This window comes from Pseudonaja textilis, chromosome 10, assembly GCF_049901715.1.
Source record: "Pseudonaja textilis isolate UNSWEBS1 chromosome 10, rPseTex1.2, whole genome shotgun sequence".
NCBI classification, from domain to species: domain Eukaryota; kingdom Metazoa; phylum Chordata; class Lepidosauria; order Squamata; family Elapidae; genus Pseudonaja; species Pseudonaja textilis.
This window is the reverse complement of record NC_141999.1, coordinates 18,635,739-18,654,627: the sequence shown is the minus strand read 5'-3', so window position 1 is coordinate 18,654,627 and position 18,889 is coordinate 18,635,739. Positions and strand designations below refer to the sequence as shown.

The window sequence follows — 18,889 nt, the reverse complement described above, 5'->3', positions numbered from 1 at the left end:
AGTTAATTTATAATGAGGTTACTTTTTGAGCTACATGAAACTGGTACTGAGTATACATTTGCTTTCTAAATATGCCTTCCAACTGTGCAGAATGTTCTTTTACCTGCATCACCTATTGTTCTAGCCTGGCCTCTTCAATTGGGTTGAAAAGGGAAAATCTGGAGAACACCCAACTGGATTAGCAACTCTGTTGGTTACAGGTTAAATTCAGCTGCTTTGAACCCATAGACTAACAGAGCTTTTGTTTACACCAAGTCGTCCTCTCCTCTGGGGTTAACAATTGTTTTTTGGATGATGATGTCAATCCTACTTTTATCTCACAGGAGAATTAGACAGGTCCCTGACCATCCAGGCTGAGTAACATAAATATAGAAACTCAGAGGGCTCACTTCTCACTTTGGTGGATTCACAGCTGAATGGTACCAAGAAGAAGTAAAGATGAAACTCCCTACTCTAATTGCTCTCCTTCTTTTTCTCTTTTGTCCAAAGGAAAGCATATCGGTAAGGGAGATTCTGTTTTTAAAGGACCAATGTAGTATCATTTCTGATTGTAAAATGTAGCATTTTAGTCCTTTCTATGGAGGCTTTCTTAGGTGAGCTAGGATATGAAGTAGATCTAAGAAAATTGGATTAGATCAAAAATCCAACTAACAAGAGAATGTGAAGGTTTCATAGAATAGAATGCATGCACACTTCAGCACAATATTCTGCTTCCCATGGTGGTGAGGAAAATTAAATTGCTATAGCCTTGGTGGCACATTGGTTAGAGTGCAGTACTGTAGGCTACTTCTGCTGGCTGCCGGTTGCCTGCAATTTGGCAGTTCAAATCCCACCAGGCTCAAGGTTGACTCAGCCTTCCATCCTTCCGAGGTTGGTAAAACAAGGAGCCAGATTATTGGAAGCAATATGCTGACTCTGTAAACTTAGAGAGGGCTGTAAAGCACTGTGAAATGGTGTATAAGTCAAAGACCTATTGCTATTGCTAAGATGATGTTGTTATAAGACAGCTTGTTGGGATGAGTTCTTGGGTAGCAGTGATATTGCATCTTTTGGTCTGAGGTTGTTTCCTTTTGAATGGTTGTCACAGATTCTTTCCTGTGTTTCTATCAATAAATGATTGCTAGTAGAAAAAAGCTATTAAAAATATTGAAACTCGAGAAAGAGTGCAGAGAAGAACAACAAAGATGGTTAGGGGCCTGGAGAATAAAACATATGAAGAATGATTGGAAGAACTGGGCATGGCTAGTCTAGTGAAGGACCAGGGGAGACAAGATAGTCATGATAGGTTCCAATATTTGAGGGGCTGTCACAGAGAGAAGCAGGACAGCCTATTTGCCAAAGCATCCAAAGGTCAGACAAGGAAGAGTGGATGGAAACTCAACCTAGAAAAAAGGAGAACTTTTCTGACAGTGAGAACAATCAAAACCAAAGAAACAGCTTGCCTTCAGAAGTTGTGGGTTCTTCATCACTGGAGGCTTTCCAGAAGAGACTGGACAGCCACTTATCAGAAATGATACAGGGTCTCCTCCTTGAGTAGTGTGTTGGATTAGATGACCTACGAGGTCCCTTCCAAAGTCTGTTGTTCTGTATTGTGTATCTGTTATCTTGTGTGCGGATTGCTCATGAAAAAGCAATATATACCTTTTTTCACTAATTGGGTTGAAAAGAGAAAATCTCAACCAACAGTTTTGCCTCAAGGAATAGTTCTGTGTAAATGCATAGCAGAGGGAGCTACTATCTAGAAACCAATGGAACCAGTGCCATTCCTCTGCTCCTTGAAGGCAGTAGAAGGTGTGATTCTGTTGGGGGAGCGGAGTACCCTACCTGGATCAAACTATTCTATCACAAGCCTGCACAACACACACACACACTTTAGCTGTCCTTTCCTTTACAGACCTGCAAAGGCCATAAAGGTGACAATTGATCTTAAGTTACTTTTTCATCATTGTCATAACTGCAGAAGATTGCTAAACAGGCAGTCACTAAACAAAGGGTATCTGCAGTTTCATCTGACTAATGATAGTGTGGGTGATATTATAAATCACTATTATGGAAATGTTCAACATACAGGTGTTAAGAGCAGGAGCCAATGATAGTCTTACCTCAGTAGATAACTCTATTGCTATTGTTATGTTTCTCCCCAGGGTTGCTGGAATGAGAAGATTCCAGGTGTTGGGATGAATACCCATGGAGAGTCAGAGGCTAAAGACAAGCCCATTGTTTTTGTTATTACTTATTTGGACCTTCTTCTTGTCTAACTTTGAGAAAATTGTAGGGCGACTATGGGCACTTTGAGGGATACAGGGTAAAGTGCATTGCTTGCAGCCCATACTCCTGGTTTAAGTAATTCCCCCAGGGCTGAGGGGAGGCATCCTAAGATAACTTTGTCTTCCAATCCTTGGAACAAGAGATAGAAATCTTCTTTTACAACTGAATAATCTTCTAAGAAAGTGAACCTAAAGTAGCTCAGAATAAACTAACAACAGAAGGACCATAAGAAATTGTATTATTATTATTATTTTGTTTATTTCAAACTGGAAAACTTGCTTGCGTTTTCCGAGTGAATAATTAGCACTGGCATGCTTTTCTTTTATATCATGCATTTCCTACATGAAGTAAAAACCATAAGAACAAAAAATAATAGTAATAGTGGCTAATCATCGCTATCAGAATGAAGTTCTATGGGGAGCCCAACAGCAATGAACTATTCTGAATGGATAATTTTTGTCCCTGTGTGCTTTATTTTCAATAGTAGAGAATATTTGCAGCTCTGGGTTGAACAGTAGGCAACAGAGCTTTCTTTTTTCCACCCATGAATTAGCCCTAACTTATAGGGTCTTCTCTCCTTAAGGGTGATTCCATAGCTGGCAGTGACCTACAGTGGGAAGGGAAGCCCCAACAGACCTGTATAAATTATACAGAATCCAATCTGAATTACCAATTAAAAAGAAATATATGATCCATTTGGATTGGGCACTTCAAACTGACATCCAAAATCCATCTGATTTTGATGTTCACACTCAAGCATGCTGAAATAACAGATTCTGCCTTGATCTTGAATGCCATCATTTCATTGATTAGGAATTAGATAACGGGGTTCAAAGTCAAGTCAGGTTCTGCTATTTCTACACAGGTGCAGAAGTATCAGAATTATCCAGGGAGATCAGACTTCTGATTTGATTATTTGAAATTAGCTTTCTGATATAATTCAGAAAGTCCGCTTGATGCTTTGAGTGGGTTGACTGAAATTCATTTTATGGGTATTTGCAAAATTTTAATCCTCTGATGATATAAGGAGGTGAGGGTAACAGAATAACAAAGTTGGAAGGGACATCCTGCTAAAGCAGAAAAGACTCTATACCATTGCAAACAAGTGGCTACCTAGGCTCTTCTTAAAAGCCTTCACTGATGGAGCACCCACGAGGTCTGAAGGCAAGCTGTTCACTGGTTCATTGTTCTCAATGTTAGGGAAGTTCTCATTAGTCTTAGGTTGCCTCTCCCCTTGATTAGTTTCCATCCATTGATTCTTGTCTTGCCTTCTGGTGCTTTGGAAAATAATCTGGAAAATAAGCATAATATCTGCATTTAACATCTGTTGATCACCAAGGTTATTTCAGCTGATCTGCCTGGCTAGGTGGATGTCCCTTCCTCCTTAGTATGTCCCTCCCAAAGCTGCATGCTTGATGAAAGAGGACAAACCCAAATGGAAGAGATGTATTTCAGAAGTTGATTATATTTTGGTCAATAATTAATATTTCTCTTTATTAAGTTATGGCCATAATCGTTTATACAAAGTTTTGTTTCTTAGGACCATCCTCTGTTTCATCACTTGCCTCATCCCACGAAATTTTAAGTGCCACTCTTAGAGGCCTTTCAAATGTTAACACTAAATTATAATTTTTAAGGGCTCACAGGGGAAATTTAGGAAATATTTGCTTGATAATCTTATCATCTATATTTAATTTAAATTAGGCTTAAATTGAAATCAACTTTGGTTTTTGCCCTGTTCCATTATTCAACCTTATCCTGATCCTTAACTTTTTTCTCTCAAGCTGTAGCTCTTCTTACACTGTTAAGGATTCAACCTGACATTCAGTGCAAGCCACAATGGCACCATGTCATGTGCCATTCTTCCTCAAGCATTGGGCTAGGATGAGGATTCAGCCCAGAGATTGTTTAGTTGGCACTTGGAGGAGGGGAGTACTTTTTTTAAGCTATGTTTTTATGGATTGTTATGAACTTCCTAGAATTATTATACGAGAGTGGTGGCACTATAGGTGCTCTAAATAAATAGGTTTTGTAAATAAACTTGTGTGATGAAGTCAGGAAGATTGTGACTTGCCTCCTCCTGAAGTTGTCCATGTAAGAACCTGGATTCTCTATTCACATTTTTTCCTGTGATGGATCGGTGCAATATAGCGATAGCACTTAGACTTATATACTGCTTCACAGTGCTTTATATCCCTCTCTAAGCAGTTTACAGAGTCAGCATATTGCCCCCCCCCCCAACAATTTGGGTCCTCATTTTACCAACCTCAGAAGGATGAGTCAACCCTGAGCTGGTGAGAACCAAACTGCGAAACTTCAGGCAGCCAGCAATCAGTAGAAGTAGCCAGTACTGCATTCTAACCACTGTGCCACCATGGTTCTATATACAATGTCCTATCTCAATAACTGCTTTTAGAACCACCTTCTTCTTCAGATTAGATTAGATTCAACCCTCCTTATCTTGATGCTTTCCGAGTGGATGGGAATGCCATTTTCTCATGCTGCAAGTAGACATTTCTCTCATTATGTATTAATTGTATTGTTATGGCTTTTTTCCAACAGAAAAAAATAGTGAAGAGAACTCTGGTAAGCATATGTTTAATGTTGGCATTTCTCTAGTTTCTGCTTTCCTTGATAGTTGTTTAAATTATTTCATGATATATGTGCTTACTTTATTTAGTAATCACATATGTCATAAATATATATGATATTGTGGTTTACATTTCCTGGGGAGGTGAGAGGCCATGGGCTCCCTCTAGGACTAGTTTTCATTTTTGATATCTCCTAGAATGAGAAATGGAGTTATGGAGTTGGGTACGATTCATTGTACCATGGGAACAGACATTGTCTTATCCTTTGGGGCAAACCAGACCATAATGGAGAATAAGTTATTTTCCCTTTCCCAAAATACTAGAATCCAAGGTCCTCAATGAAATTGAATCCTGGAAGAATCAGGACAGACCAAAGGAATTATTGTTATTATTGTTGTTATTGTTATTATTATTAACACAATGTGTAAATGAACTTTGGAATTCACTATCATTAAATGTGGTGCTGTTTACTAGCATCACTGACTTTAAAAAGAATTTAAGTAAGTCATAGAATTCATGGGGATCTATGATTCAGCTTTTGAAGATTGTCTGCTGGGAGACTGGTAGGTTTCCTTGTGCAGCTGGTTGGCCATGGGAGAACCGACCATTGTACTAAATCAGCCAGGGGCTGGATTAAATCGAGCATCCCTTCATTGTTACTATATTTAATCACAATATAATTTATTTTACAATTAGATTTGTAACCCAACTTTATGTTTTAGCATATGGTATGAATGTAGCCCCTGGGTGTCTTCACCTGTTGGGTTTCAAACACCAAGACAGATTTGCAGAGTTCCTTGTAAGCAGTTTCCTTTAATGTTCCTCTCCTACAGGCAGAATCTTGCCAAGCTAAAGCAAATTACTTGCATCATTAGAGATATACTCTGAGAACTTCTAGGGAAGTACTATCTTGAACCCCACCCCCAATCAAACTATCTATAAACTGCTGTTTTGTCTTATTCCTCTGGAACGCAGCCCTTCTCTCCTGGGAACCCAGATTACATTTGAACATATCACATGAGTGTGTTCCTAGGACTGCTTAGTTCTGAAACGTTAGCACGATCTTCTGCTTCCATCAGAATAAAGAAAGGGGTATTGTGGCATCACATCACAAACTCTGCCCCTTTGGGGCACCCATATGCAATATTGTGATGCCCCTAGAAAAGAAGCCATGGTTGTGCTGTGATGCCAAGATGCCCTTTTCGTCAGTCTGATATTTCCTCCCTCTCAATCTCTACTCAGTCTGTTTAGTTAATATGAGAGTGTGAGATACCTCCTTAATCCCAGCTGATACCATTTCTTAATCACAGTTAGAAGCTTTGGTCTAATGACGAAACATGATACAATATATGCATGAGAACAGACTATACTTCTAGTTAACACCTACTAGAATTGAAACTGGGAAATAATAACACACAATAAGCATGTTTTATACATTTTGTACACCAATACAACACCTGATGATGGAGGCTAATAGATTTTTGAATAAGTCAATATAATAACTATATGAATTAATGGTCTCCACCCATGCAATTGAAAAAATAAGGAATTAATTGCTTATTTCTATTTTTAGCCCCTGGCTTCTAAACCGGTGAGTGTTGCAATGAATTTTATATGAAGCATTTTGCAGTTTCTAGTCAGAAATCTAATGCTAAGTAAATCAATTTAAATTTCCCTGATGATTAAATCAAGCGGACAGCAGTTAAGAAAGCAGAAATAAGTTTAGAAAAAGTTTCTATGGCTTGCATTGCTCCCGTATGTGTTTTTGAAGTTCTCTTCAATATTTTGAAAATAAATTTTCTGCTTCCCACACAAAAAGTAAAGATAACCCATGACCAGAAATAAATCATGGAATTTATTTTGTGGGTGATTCCTTCTATGGTTAAATGATGGACATTGAAGGATCCTGTGTGTGCAAGTTAGCATTTCTGAAAGTGGGAATATGATGTAGCAATGACTGGGTTCATAGCTCTAACAGAAATGAGTTTTATCTACAGAATATCATATTTGGGGTAGCACCTAGCTAGCCAGGGGTGGGATTCTACCAGTTCGCACCTATTTGCTAGAACTGGTTGTTAACATTCTAAGCAGTTCGGAGAATCAGTTGTTAGAGGAAATTACTGGCCTAATCCTGTAAGGAAGGCAGGAAGAAAACATTCTGGTGTTGCTTACAGAAACTGCCTCTCTGTTAACCCTTATTACATTCTTGGCTGGTACTTTGCTTGTGTGGAGCGACCATTCAAAGTTACAATGGCACTGAAAACAGTGACTTATGACCATTTTTTACACTTAACGACTGTTGCAGCATCCCCACAGTCATGAGAGGCCAGGCAAGGAAATGCGTGCCTCGATGTGAGTGATATTGAGTTGGCCACAGCCAGCCAATAACATGACAACCAAGCCATGCCCACCCAGTCACATGACCACCAAGCTACACCCACCACCTAAGCCATGCCCACAGAACTGGTTGTTAAAAATTTTGAGTCCTGCCCCTGTAGCTAGCTATATCCTACCAGGAATGCCCGTGCTGTGTGCATGTATGCCTGTGACCAAAAGCAGAAGGAAATGACCTCACATTACAGGTAGTCCTTGACTTATGACCACAATTGAGCCCAAGATTTCTGTTGTTAAGTGAGACATTTGTTAAGTGAATTTTGACCCAGTACGACTTTTCTTGCCTTGGCTGTTAAGTGAATCACTGCAGTTGACAAGTGAATCTGGCTTCCCCATTGACTTTGTTTGTCAGAAGATCACATGACCCTGGGACACAGCAAATGTCATAAATATGAATCAGTTGTCAAGCACCTGAATTTTGGTTACATGATCACGAGGATGCTGGAAAGATTGCAACTGCAAAAAATGGTCATAAGTCACTTTTTTCAGTGCCATTATAACTTTGAACAGTCACTAAATGCACTCTTATAAGTCGAGGACTACCCATAACAACATCTAGACTAAGAGTAGACAGGGTGATGAAGAAAGGGAGACAAAGGTAAATTTTTACTTGATATCTTTATCCTACCCTACTTACCCATGATGGTCAGAAGGTCGGAAGAACTTGAACGATAAATTCCATGAGATGCAGATTTATTTTATTTTTTATATTTATTTGTCAAGCATATATTAGATAACAGATATAATTAGAACATGATTATGATTACATGAAATAGATAAAAGGGGACGGTAGGCACACTGGTGCGCTTATGCATGCCCCTTACAGACCTCTTAGGAATGGGGTGAGGTCAACAGTAGAAAGTCTAAGGTTAAAGTTTGGGTGGGGTTGCGGAAGAAACCACAGAGTCAGGTAGAGTATTCCAGGCATTGACCACTCTGTTGCTGAAGTCATATTTCCTGCAATCAAGTTTGGTGCATTTTACCTTGAGTTTGTATTTACTGTGTACTCATGTATTGTTGTGGTTGAAGCTGAAGTAATCATTGACAGGTGGGACATTGTAGCAGATAATTTTATGTACAACGCTTAGGTCAGACCGAAGGTGGCGTGGTTCTAAGTTGTCTAAGCTCAAAATTTCAAGTCTGGTGGTATAAGGTAATCTGTAGTGAGCAGAAGAATGGAAGACTCTTCCTGTGAAATATCTCTGGGCTCTCTCAAATGTATTAGTGTCCGATATGCAGTGCGGGTTCCAGACAGATGAGCTGAATTGGCCTAGCAAATGTTTTGTATGCTCTAGTTAGCAGTACAAAATTACCAGATGTCTAAATTAGTGTTTCTAAGCTGTCTGGAGAATTGTGGGAATTGAAGTCCAAATATCTTAAAGTTGCTAAGGTCAAGATACACTGCTCCAAGATACATATAATGTGCCAGATACCTGCTCACCATATTCCTTTGTGATAGCAACCCAATTTCTAAAGAGCAGCAACTCCTCATGGATTTTTATTTAAATCTTTGGATGTGCAAAGTGTGTCTTGTGAAAACAGTAACGTTGTTCCAGTGTGTAAAAGAGGAAACTCTGGTGGCAACATCTGATTAATGACAAAGGCGAATTTTAAAATGTACATTTTTGAGAAAGTCTAATTTAGATGATTAAAATACGTTTCCCTCCTTTTTCTATCAGAATTGACTGAGGTGTGTTATAAAAAACGATGAAATATAACTAACTGTTCATGTCTATTTTTAGGACCTTCCTAATTTGTCAGTGAGTATTTTTAATTACTTATTACAGAAAAACATGGTTTATTTGTTCATGGCTTGCTTAGCTGGCACAACTAACTACATAAGGTCAATTCATCACAATTTCTTTGAGCCTGTATGAATATCTAGGTTAGTCCCTGAAATTTTCTTAATAACATTCTTGGAAGTTGTTTTCTTCTCTTTTGCTGTGGTGTTTGTTGTTTGGCACTGCTGAGAAAAAAATAATAATGTGCCGTCTAAAATTTAACCCCACTCAATATTAAGCATGCAATGTATGCTTTTTGCTACTTTTTCTCATTTTTCCCTTTCCCCTCATATTTAAGATATCTATTTAGGCTACAAACAGGAAATTGGCCCTCCTTAAAATTTTCCATAGCACATAATTATAGCAATGTGGTACAAATAATAGGGGAAAATCATAATGAAAAGAGGAAACTCTGGTGGCAACATCTGATTAATGGCAAAGGTGAGTTTTAAAATGTACATTTTTGAGAATGTCTAATTTAGATGGTTAAAACACTTTTCTTTCTCCATCCAAATTGATTGAGAGGTTTGTTTACATAACTGTTCACATTTATTTCTAGAACATCTTGAACATACTTGATCTGAGAGTGAGTATTTTTAATTATTTATTTCAGAAAAGTTTGCTTTATTTGTTTCTGGTTTGCTTAGTTTGCCCAACTATTCAAATCATTTCTGCTGTGTTCGGTGGCACTTAAATGTGTACATAACTGTACATTGAGCTACATAGTACCGTGGATCATTATAAAGAATCTGTTTGGCATAAGGTCAATTCATCATAATTCGTTTGCACCTGTTATGCACGTCTGGATTAGTCCTTGCAATTTTCTTGGCAATATTTTTGGAAGTGATATGTTTGCTCTGTTTGCTTTGCTTTGTTTTGTTAGGATGTTTTTCTTTCTTTTATTTTTCCTTTGTCAACACTGAGAAAAAATATTTCAAATGTTCCGTTTAAAAATTGCTTGTTTTTCAACTGAGAGGATAAGCCCAGCATCTTAACACGTGAGCCACCATGGCTGTCTGTATATAATATTATATATAATATATAATTACTTATTACAGTGTATCTATCTATCTATCTATCTATCTATCTATCTATCTATCTATCTATCTATCTATCTATCTATCTATCTCTATCAAACAAACTATTCTAAAAATACAAGTTGCAGGTATACTTGTAAAAGACATCCTGTGATCTCTGGAATCTAAAATTATATTTAGTGTACTTACTGAGCTTTCGTCAGCCTCTGCTGACATCGTCAGAGTTTTAAGCTACCATTACAGAGATGCTTGCCTTTATATAACCTTAACCAATTTAGCCCTCCCATGGTGATAGGCCCTTTCAACTGCCTCCCATCCATAATTAATTCGGCTATTTTTACCTCTGTCATATTGGTCAAAGGAGGCTTATCTCGTTATTGTTTTCTCCTGTGCCGACCCAGCCTGGAATGTTTATCTCTAGGAGGTGATGTTAACATGCCAGCTATCGTAATTTGTTGTTTTGCTCATGATCTTGTAGTTGGTCCAGCTCATTCTTCTTTATTCCTGTCTGCTACAACTTGAGACAGCTCTATTGAGCTCCTTTGTATTTGGACAGGCTTCGCTATGCTTTCATAGAGTGAGTCCACATGCCCAAGGATATGTATGTATGTATGTATGTATGTATGCATGCATGCATATATGTGACATGGTGGCTCAGTGGCTAAGACGCTGAGCTTGTCGATCAGAAAGGTTGGAAGTTCAGCGGTTTGAATCCCTAGAGCCACATAATGGAGTGAGCTCCTGTTACTTGTCCCAGCTTCTGCCAACCTAGCAGTTTGAAAGCACATTAAAAAAGCAAGTAGAAAAACAGGGACCCCTTTGGTGGGAAGGGAACAGCGTTCAGTGCGCATTCGGTGTTTAGTCCTGCCGGCCACATGACGATATGTCTTCGGACAGCACTGGTTTTTTGGCTTTGTAATGGAGATGAGCACCCCCCCTAGAGCCAGAAATGACTAGCACGTATGTGCGAGGAAACCTTTATCAGATAGATAGATAGATAGATAGATAGATAGATAGATAGATAGATAGATAGATATAGATATACCCTGTTTCTCCAACAATACGGCCTCCCCCAATAGGAAGTCTCAGCATGTTTTATAGGCATGAAATGAAATTAAGCCCCTCCCCCCAAATTAAGACCTATATTAAAACATGCAAAATGGGGGGAATGGTGGGGGGGGCTTGCCATTAGGAAGTACTTTTGTGGCACCCCCGGATATGGTGCTGCCTGCGTTGACCCCAATACGAAGTGCCCCTCCAACACCAAGGTCAACATCCAAGCCATAGCCACCCGCCTGAAGGGAGGGAATTAAGTCACCCCTGAAAAGAAGGCCTAGCCATTTTTTTCGAGGCTCAAAAAAAAAACAAAAGACCCGGCCTTATTATATGAGAAACACGGTAGATATAGATATAATTATAGAGATAGAGATAGAGAGATATATATGTTAATTAATGAACAATGAATTTTAAAATGTACATTTTTGAGAAAGTCTAATTTGGAGGATTAAAATACGTTTCCCTTCTTCCTCCATCAGAATTAACTGAGGTTTGTTATGATTTGCCAGTGAAGTGAGTATTATTCATTATTTTTTTTCAGAAAAGCATGGTTTGCTTGTGGTTTGCTTAGTTTGTGCAACTATTCAAATAATTTCTGCTGTGTTCAGTGCAGTAGTGGGATCCTACCTTAGTCACTACCAGTTTGATGGGTGATCCTGCATGTGTGTGTGTGTGTGTGTGTGTGTGTGTGCGCGTGCCTGCATGTGTGCCCCCCAACACACACACACGCCTAACAAGCCAATCAGTTGAGAGGATGAAGAAACAAAAAGCTAGGAGCGACCCTCCTCCCCTCCCGTGTGCTTTTCAGCCTTTTATCCTCTCAGCTGATTGTCGGAGCCTTGTTTTCCTCCTCTCAGCTGATCTGAGGCTTTTCTTTAACTACCAGTTTGGCCAAACTGGTAGCATATACCACCACTGGTTCAGTGGCACTTAAATGTCTGTATAATTGTAACTTGAGCTACATAGGACCATGTGCCATTTTAAAAAATTCATTTGGCATAAGGCCAATTCATCACAATGTCTTTGAGCCTATATGACCATCTAGATTAGTCTCTGAAGTTTTCTTAAAAACATTATTGGAAGTTGTTTTGTTTTGTTTTGTTTTGCTGGGGTGTTACTCTGTTGTTTGGCACTGCTGAGAAAAAATAGTTTAAATGTGCTGTCTAAAATTTAACCCCACTCAATATTAAGCATGTAATGTACGCTTTTTGCTACTTTTTCTCATTCTTCCCTTTCTCCTCCCATTTAAGATATCTATTTAGACTACAAACAGAAAATTGGACCTCCTTAAAATTTTCCATAGCACATAATGATAACAATGTGGTACAAATAATAGGGCGAAATCATAACTTCAGTGCAGTGTCTGGCGTAGGGTATTAGATGGCTTAGGGTATTTGGGTGTTAGAATGATGGGCTCAGGGTTTAGATCCTTATACAACCCTCATTTGCATTCGGGCTCTAAAGTCTTCCTTCCTCTTTTGACTTCCCCACAGGGTTGTTATAAACATAAAGTCATTTTTGACTGCAAGGCCTTAGAAAAGATTAAACTAAATGTACAATCTCAAGGGTGAAACCTATATGCTGCCTTGAGTTACTGCAGAAAAGGGAGAGATGGACTGTGATAAGCAGATGAATAAGTGCAGCTGACGCAAAGCATGGCTATTATCTCAATGGGAAATTTAGAACAGCTAATAGGGAGGTGAGAACTGTGAAAGGCAAGGGATGTCCTTTCTGATCAACATTTGTAGGCATCCACTTCATGCGGAATGAACTATGTCTGTGATTTAAAAAAATTCTGTTTTTACAGAGACCGGCTTTGGGGGTAGGTCAAGTGCTGTTGGAAAAGTAATGTAATTATATCAAACATTTTTCTCAGTTCTGCAATGATTTCAGGAAGGGCTAGTAGGCTTGTTTGGACTACAGCAGGAGTGTCAAACTCAAGGCTTGAGGGCCAGATCTGATCCATGGGGTGCTTAGATCTCACCCATGGGGCTGCCTTGGAAATAGTAAAGGATCACCGCGTACTCCATTATCGTTAATAATGGCCGCACACTCCATTATTGCTGGCAGAGGGTAGCAGGAGGTTGTCGCCGCCAAAAATGGAGCTCGGGAGCCCATTTTTGCCGGCAGAGCGCTCGGGCCCCCACAGGCACCCCCAACACAAGTGACGTTGAGCTGGCCACGCCCATGCTAGCCATGCCCCTCAAGGTCAAGCACAACCCTGATGCAGCCCTCCATGAAATCGAGTTTGACACCCCTGGTCTACAGCAAGTGCCTTGTACCTACTGTATTCTATGAGTCCAAGCTCAGTCACTTGATCACTTGCTTCTGAATTTCAGATATTGCATCTGTTTTGAAATGAGAAGGAAGGCTACAGAAGCTAGGAAAGTGGGGTTAGTAGAGGGCCTCTTGTAGTTTTGGGTTCTGTGGGCACCTTGATCTGTGGGTCAGTGTTTTAAATCTTGGGTCCTTTAGAATGCCTGCCAAACCAACTGTTTGTTTAATTTCAGATGAAGTGAAGGTTGCATTGAAGATCTTGCATCACAACGTCAATCAAATGAAAAGAAAGAATCCCAAAGCCTTCTAATTCATGTCAATGAATTATCATTTTAATTGAAGCTGTAACTTTCATAATAGATGACCAGGACCGTGGTTACCAAATGAAATGACAACATCTTTTTAAAAAATAAAATATATTGGGATAACCTTAATGTCGTTTATTTTTAATTGTAAGGAACAGGCATAAGTTTGAATCACGGGTGACCCCAAAATGCCTCTCAGATTAATTTCATGGAATACAGTCAATCTGAAGTCTTCAGTTTAGTGTGGCTGATTTTTCAATTCCTTCATGAAGAAATGTGTTAATTAAAACATGAGGACAAGCTCCGCAAAATGCTTTCCCATTTCATCTGCAGGCACCCCAGCTGAAAGGCTTTTGCAATCCACAAAATTTAGCCTTTGCATCTGTGTAGAAAATGTAAAAGTCAAAGCAAAGATTAAAAGGAGATGCGTTTTCTTGTTGTTCTTCAGCTCTTCTGGTCTTTGTTATTCTTCTTGGTGACTTTACTCAGCCCCACTGCCACATTTCAATATCTTAATCCACAGGCCCCATTGCCCCAAAACCCGATACCTCTATTGTTACTTGATTTACAAGGAAATGTTAAGCTTCCATTGCCCATGATCTAACTGAAGCTAAAAAGCAGAGGTGATGTCTCTACCCACTTTGAAGTTCTAATATCATACAGGCAACACATCTGGTAATGTTTAAATATAAAATTGTGCTAAGAAAATGATACAGCCAAAGTCACTGATGGAAACTACGTCACTGAAAGTGCTTCATAGCCTGTATCTATCTGGCCAATTTGCTGTACCTGCCATGGCCAATTTGCTGCAGGGCAACGTGCCACAGCCAACTCGCTGGAGGACACCGATATGAAAGAAATAGTGGAATAGAAGAAAGGATGCAAAAGGAGGGGGAAGAATGAAATGTGAATGGCAAAAATTAAAATATTTTTAAAATTTATTTTGAATAATTAAATAAAATTATTAAATTCTTCCCCAGCAAAATGTCCCAAGGCGAGTTGTCCATGGTGACTTGGCTGGAGCAAGTTGTGCCATTCCAAAGGCCCATGTCTGTAGGATCATGGTTTTGCTAGCATTAATCAGAATAATTTCCTTAATCAATCATGACAAGGTTGCAATTCAGTGCCAATATGCTTGGGGTAAATTAACACAGAGAAAATAAGCAGAAATGTTCATAAGGACCACAATCTTTGAATGTTTTGTCTGTTTTCCATCCATCTGTACATCCTGGTCTTTGTGCCTTTTACATATGTGCTGAATAGTTATCCTTCATGGCCATATAGAATAAGATTTAGATGCATAAACATAGATAGCAAAGATACTCCATAGCATTTCCATAGATAGCAAAGATATTCCCCTCTGTACCTATTAGTGTCCAGGATGAAGAAATTAGCTTAAATGTTCCTGTTCAATGTATATCTCCACCACAGAGAAAAGATGTCTAACCTCTTCTTTAGCTGAATTTTCCAGTCTTGAATCTGGTCCTTTTGGCAGCCTTTTCCCCCAAAAATTCATTTTGTCTCCATTGTTATCCAATTCTCAATCATACTCTATCAAAAGTCTTTTAATTTTTTATAGTTTTTTATAGTTGTTTTATACTTTGTGTCAACCTCCATCCCCAAACATCCCACTTTTTTTCTGTGGAGGACTTACCTATCTTCCTGAGGTCTGTTTATCCTGGGAGAAAAGTACAAGAGGAAGAAGGATAAATGGGATATGTGTTTAAGAGGAATGTTAAACAATTTCAACAGATAAAAAAGCTACTTACCGGCATGCCAACTCCACTGGCACCATTCATGCCCTAAAAGTGTAACACCATGACTTCTCCAACTATGCCACTGCTATAATCTTCTGTATACTATATGTGAATTCCTTCAGGGTACAATTTTTTAAAAAAATCTCTAATTTCACACAACAAAGTGTGAAAGGGGTCAAAAAGCTGCACGTATCCATGCAGCCAAAAAGCTGCACATATCCATGCAAAGTGTGAAAGGAACCCCAAAGCTGCACATTTCATCCATAGCAGAGGTGGTATTCATCAGGTTTTGACCAGTTCTGGAGAAGCAGTAGCAGAAATTTTGAGTAGTTCAGAGAACTAGCAAATACCACCTCTGACTTGAGATTTTACAGTATCCTTCCCCTGCCACGCTCACCAAGCCACACCCACAGAACCTCTAGTAAAAATATTTTACTACTCCACTGCTCCATAGATGAATAACGACCATTAAGGAGAGAAATTACCACTAGACAAAAAGCTGTTCAGAGGCCCTGCCTCCATGCAACCAGGATGCTTTGAAAAGAGTCAGAAAAGGCCTTCTAAGCCCAAACAGCAAAATAAAGTGGAATTTCTTCAGGGTTGACTTTTCTCTGAATACAGCAGTTACATTTGGCTGGCTAAAAGATTTAGCAAACAATAAGAACTCAACACTGAGTAAAGATTTCCTTTGCCTAGAAGGTCTTCAAACTTGGCAAGTTTAAGACTTGTGGACTTCAACTCCCAGAATTCCTTAAGTAACATGATTGGAGGAGGAATTCTGGGGGTTGAAGTCTACAAGTCTTAAAGCTGTCAAGTTTGAAGACCTCTGGCCTAGACCTTCTCTCTTATGTCACCTCTACCTCTTCCACCTCCTTCTATTCCAAATACTTTAGAAAATGAAATGGTAAGCATAGTTGTGCTGTATATAGATTTGTCTCTCTGTCAAGATCTCCTCTGCATGATTTCCCATGCAGCTGCTCAATCCCCATGGAGAATCTTCACCTCAACTTGGCTCCTGGATTGATTTTTAACAAGTCAGTTATTGGAAAGGAAAATAAAAACAAGCTAAATGTTTTAGCCCTGCTTCCTGTAATTAAACTCTGGGCCCTCTGGAGTTTCTTTGGGTGAAGGAGGAAGAATGATAAAAAAGGGTACCTGTTAAGATAGAAGTAGAATATGAACGAAAGAAATGGTGAAAAATAAACAGGAGATACTTACCATTGTTCCATCTCCACCAGCACCATTCGTGCCCTGAGAGGGAAAGAAAAAATAACCATTATAGTATGATGAGATATCACTCTGCCTAGAAAGGATTCAGAAAAGATGCTCATGCTGTACATAACACAAAATGAAGTTGGATTGTGTTAAGGGACACTCTTCACTTAACAAAAATCTGAGATTAGTTTGGTACAAAATTTATCCAACAATGGTAACCCACCAGTGCTTCAAGACTTCCTTTGCATATTGTATTTGTGACATCTTCCTCACGGTATGCTACTAAAATTATTCAGTCAGGTAAAATTATTATTATTATTACCTGACCCTCTATTTCTGCCCCCTCCAGTGCCTCCATCTCCTTCTACCCCATGAAAGTTAGAAAAAGATAGTCATGATTGTGTACAGAAATTTGTGCGTGCATCAAGATCTCCCTTACATTACTGCCCTTGCAAAGAAGAATCTTCACCCATATTTGGCTTCAGGATCTATTCTTAAGAGATCAGTTATTCAAAATAAGGTTCAATATGGGCCAAATATTTTGGTCCTGCCTATTATGAATATGCTCTGAGGACTCTGCAGAGGCTTTTGATCAGTAAAATATTTACCAAGCTATGAGAACCCAGCAGTGTGTAAGGACTTCTGCATATCACACCTGGTATATACTGTATACTTGTCATGGTAAGCTGCTACCTGATTCAGTTTCACTTCTGCCACCTCCATCTCTTCTTCAAATAAGTTTGATATTGATAGTCATAATTGTATACACAGATTTGTCTATATATTAAGATCTCTTCTGCTTTATTTCCCATGCAGTCCACCAGTGGTATCTTCACCCCAACCTGGCTGCTGGATGTATTTTTAGGAGAATAATATTGAAAATAAGGGTAAACCTTGGCCAAATATTTTGACCATGCCTGCAGCAGAAGTGATATTCAGCAGGTTCTGACCAGTTCTGTAAAACCGGTAGCGGAAATATTGAGTAGTTTGGAATCTCTAACTGGCCGCACCCCCATCTATTCTCTGCCTCCCATTGAGTCCCAGCTGATTGGCTAGGTCTTCTTTGGTTGCCCTGCACAGGAGAACGGAGCTGGAAAGCAGGTTAGTGGGATGGGGAGAGATGGGGATTTTACACTATGCTTCTCCTGGAGTGGGGTGGGAATAGAGATTTTAGAGTATCCTTCCCTTGCCACACCCACCAAGCCACACCACGTCCGCCAAGCCATGCTCACAGAACCGGTAGTAAAAAAAATTTGACTCCTACCACTGGCCTTCAGTCATTATGCTCTGTAGACTGAACAGATTCTTTTGGTGAAGGAGGAAGAATCATAGAATAGCGCTTGGAGGAATATGAGGAAAGGTAGACAGAAAATAAATAAAAGCTACTTACCATCATTGGACTTCCACCAGTGCCATACATGCCCTAAAAGGAAAACGGAAGGTAACTTTTGTGGTTTGTGATATGATAACCATGACTTGTCCATCCTATCCCAACCATTTTCTTTATCTTGTATTTCAATTCCTTTCGTGTCCAGATTTTTTTTTTTAAATGTGTCTAATTTCACACAACAAGATGTGAAAGGAGACAAGATATTTGTATGCATCATGTAGATCAGACATGGAGTGGTGTGGTGGCCTGGAGGTGGAGCTCTCGCCTCACAATCAAGAGGCTGTCTCTCTGGGCACAATGAGAATATATCTGCTGGATATAACTCCGCATTGGTGACAGGAAGGGCACCCGGCCAGTAAACTCTCAGCTCCAGTCAGTTGCCCAGAATCTACCCTGCAATGGGGTCATTAAAAGAAGATGATGATGTAGATCAGACATGACTGTTAAGGTCAGAAACAATCTCTGGAGAAAACAGAGGCACAATGTGCACATTGAGTGCCTTGAATGGACTCAGAAAATGCCTTCTTAGCACATATTAGAGCTGCTGCGCGTAAGCCTGATGTTAATGAATCAATGGTGAGACGTTGGAGACATCTGGCCGCATGCGAAGAGCATTCTTCTCTTTCTGTGTAAATATCTCATTTCACAATGTATATATCTGCGGCTTATAGTCTGGTGCAGCTAATATATGTAAAAAAAAAAAATTTTCTTTTAACATTTAGTGGGTGAGGCTTATATTCCGATGCGCTCTATAGTCCGGAAAACACGGTACCTATAGGAAGCCTGATACTGAGAAAACAGGAGCTCTAGCAGACATC

At 39.3% G+C, this 18,889-nt stretch overlaps 1 protein-coding gene and 2 long non-coding RNA genes across 5 annotated transcripts in view; 2 read left to right on the top strand and 1 right to left on the bottom strand.

Moving 5' to 3' along the window:
• LOC148124938 (uncharacterized) overlaps positions 1 to 18,889 on the top strand; it is a 147,577-nt gene that overhangs the window by 22,396 nt on the left and 106,292 nt on the right. The window lies entirely within an intron of this gene.
• Positions 344 to 13,838, top strand: LOC148124941 (uncharacterized). The gene is made up of 7 exons (XR_015744827.1): positions 344 to 501; positions 4,831 to 4,854; positions 6,433 to 6,450; positions 8,996 to 9,013; positions 9,594 to 9,620; positions 11,607 to 11,640; positions 13,638 to 13,838. It is a non-coding gene; the product is annotated as an uncharacterized LOC148124941 (long non-coding RNA).
• The window catches only part of LOC148124940 (uncharacterized), a 25,664-nt gene continuing 20,489 nt past the window's right edge, over positions 13,715 to 18,889 (bottom strand). For 2 of the 3 annotated variants that reach the window (XM_087939973.1, XM_087939972.1), the window contains exon 15: positions 17,933 to 18,104. In XM_087939973.1, coding sequence (XP_087796099.1) covers positions 17,955 to 18,104 — 150 coding nt within the window. In that variant the 3' untranslated portion in view covers positions 17,933 to 17,954. Of the gene's footprint in view, positions 14,092 to 15,363; positions 15,388 to 17,932; positions 18,105 to 18,889 lie in introns of those variants that run through there. The other variant, XM_087939974.1, reaches the window with a different exon arrangement.